The sequence below is a fragment of the Penaeus monodon genome, chromosome 23, assembly GCF_015228065.2.
Source record: "Penaeus monodon isolate SGIC_2016 chromosome 23, NSTDA_Pmon_1, whole genome shotgun sequence".
Lineage (NCBI taxonomy): Eukaryota > Metazoa > Arthropoda > Malacostraca > Decapoda > Penaeidae > Penaeus > Penaeus monodon.
In genome coordinates, this window is record NC_051408.1 from 34199568 (window position 1) to 34200776 (window position 1209).

Here is a 1209-nt window from a genome sequence, read left to right on the forward strand (position 1 = left end):
ATACAGGATATATGTTTGAATGGTTACATCTGGCCAAATCCAAGTCAATCAAATTATGGAAAGTCAATGGCATCTTACTCCTGAATGAATGCTACAATCCATGAACCACTATAAATGATATGATGCCACAATATGTGAATGAAGATGTGCTGTATATGCATTTAGCAAATGTCCCACCCTAAAGAGGCACCGGAACATAAACCTCTTGCTTCTAGCCTCTGGCATGTAGAATCATGTGGTGAATGTGTTCAGCTGAATGTGTTGAGGTGGTGGTGATCTTACTTCATGCGTGCGATGAGCCTTGCAGTGTTGAGGGCGGGGATGCAAGGTACCTCTGTTCCGCCGTCGCTGACATTGCCGCTGGTGTTGTCACTGCTAACTGCGCTGTCACCAGGTGCGGCTGGTACTACTCCCCCCGACACTGCCACCGATGCAGCTGAGGATGCAGTCACGGGTGCTGCTGCCGCTGCACCTGAAGCTCCTAAAGACTCTGGTTCCTCAACAACTGAGAGAGGGCCCTCTTCTAGTGTCATGTCCGACAGTGACACAGGATCCAGCGACAAGTCACACATTGATGACTCACTCAAATCCTATGATCAAGAAAAATATCTTCTAAATACTTAAATTTCTATGAAGTCAATTCATATTATCAATATCTCTTCAAAGGAGAGCAAGAGAATCATAACCATACCCTACTTCCTAAGGTAAGTAATCTGAATCTCATATATATATATAAACAAATACCTAATTATTATTTTAACAATGAAAGAAAAATAACAAAAAGAACTGGTGAATAACAATAATGTATATACAGTCTCATCATAATACAAATTTCTACAGATTAACACACCTTATCTGCAACATTAGATGCTGACTGGGCTTCCTTCTTTGCCTCCTCTGCTAATTGATGAGTGTACAAAGAAGGCCGTGGAGCCAAAGGTGGCCTGTATCCACCTGCAGAATGGTTGTCTTGTATCAGCAAAATTGTGATTAATATCAAAATGAGTCATATCCCTGTAAAATCTTTTCATCTCAACAATTCTCTGAATTTGCAGATTCAACAAAAATGAAAATCTACCTGAAAGTCCTAAAAAAAAAAAAAAGACCTATCAATTTCTATTTACTTCTAAACATATAACTTCTAACTGGCATTCAATTATCCACTTCCCAATTTTATATCACTATTTTGCTTTCAACCCACCCTTCAAA

The 1209-nt window shown here is 39.7% G+C and overlaps 1 protein-coding gene across 1 annotated transcript in view; it reads right to left on the reverse strand.

Moving 5' to 3' along the window:
• The window catches only part of LOC119587945 (E3 ubiquitin-protein ligase TRIM37-like), a gene marked incomplete in the record, with an annotated part of 49872 nt that overhangs the window by 5163 nt on the left and 43500 nt on the right, over window positions 1-1209 (reverse strand). Inside the window, 2 exon segments of the mRNA XM_037936657.1 lie at window positions 333-590; window positions 851-954. Coding sequence (XP_037792585.1) covers window positions 333-590; window positions 851-954 — 362 coding nt within the window.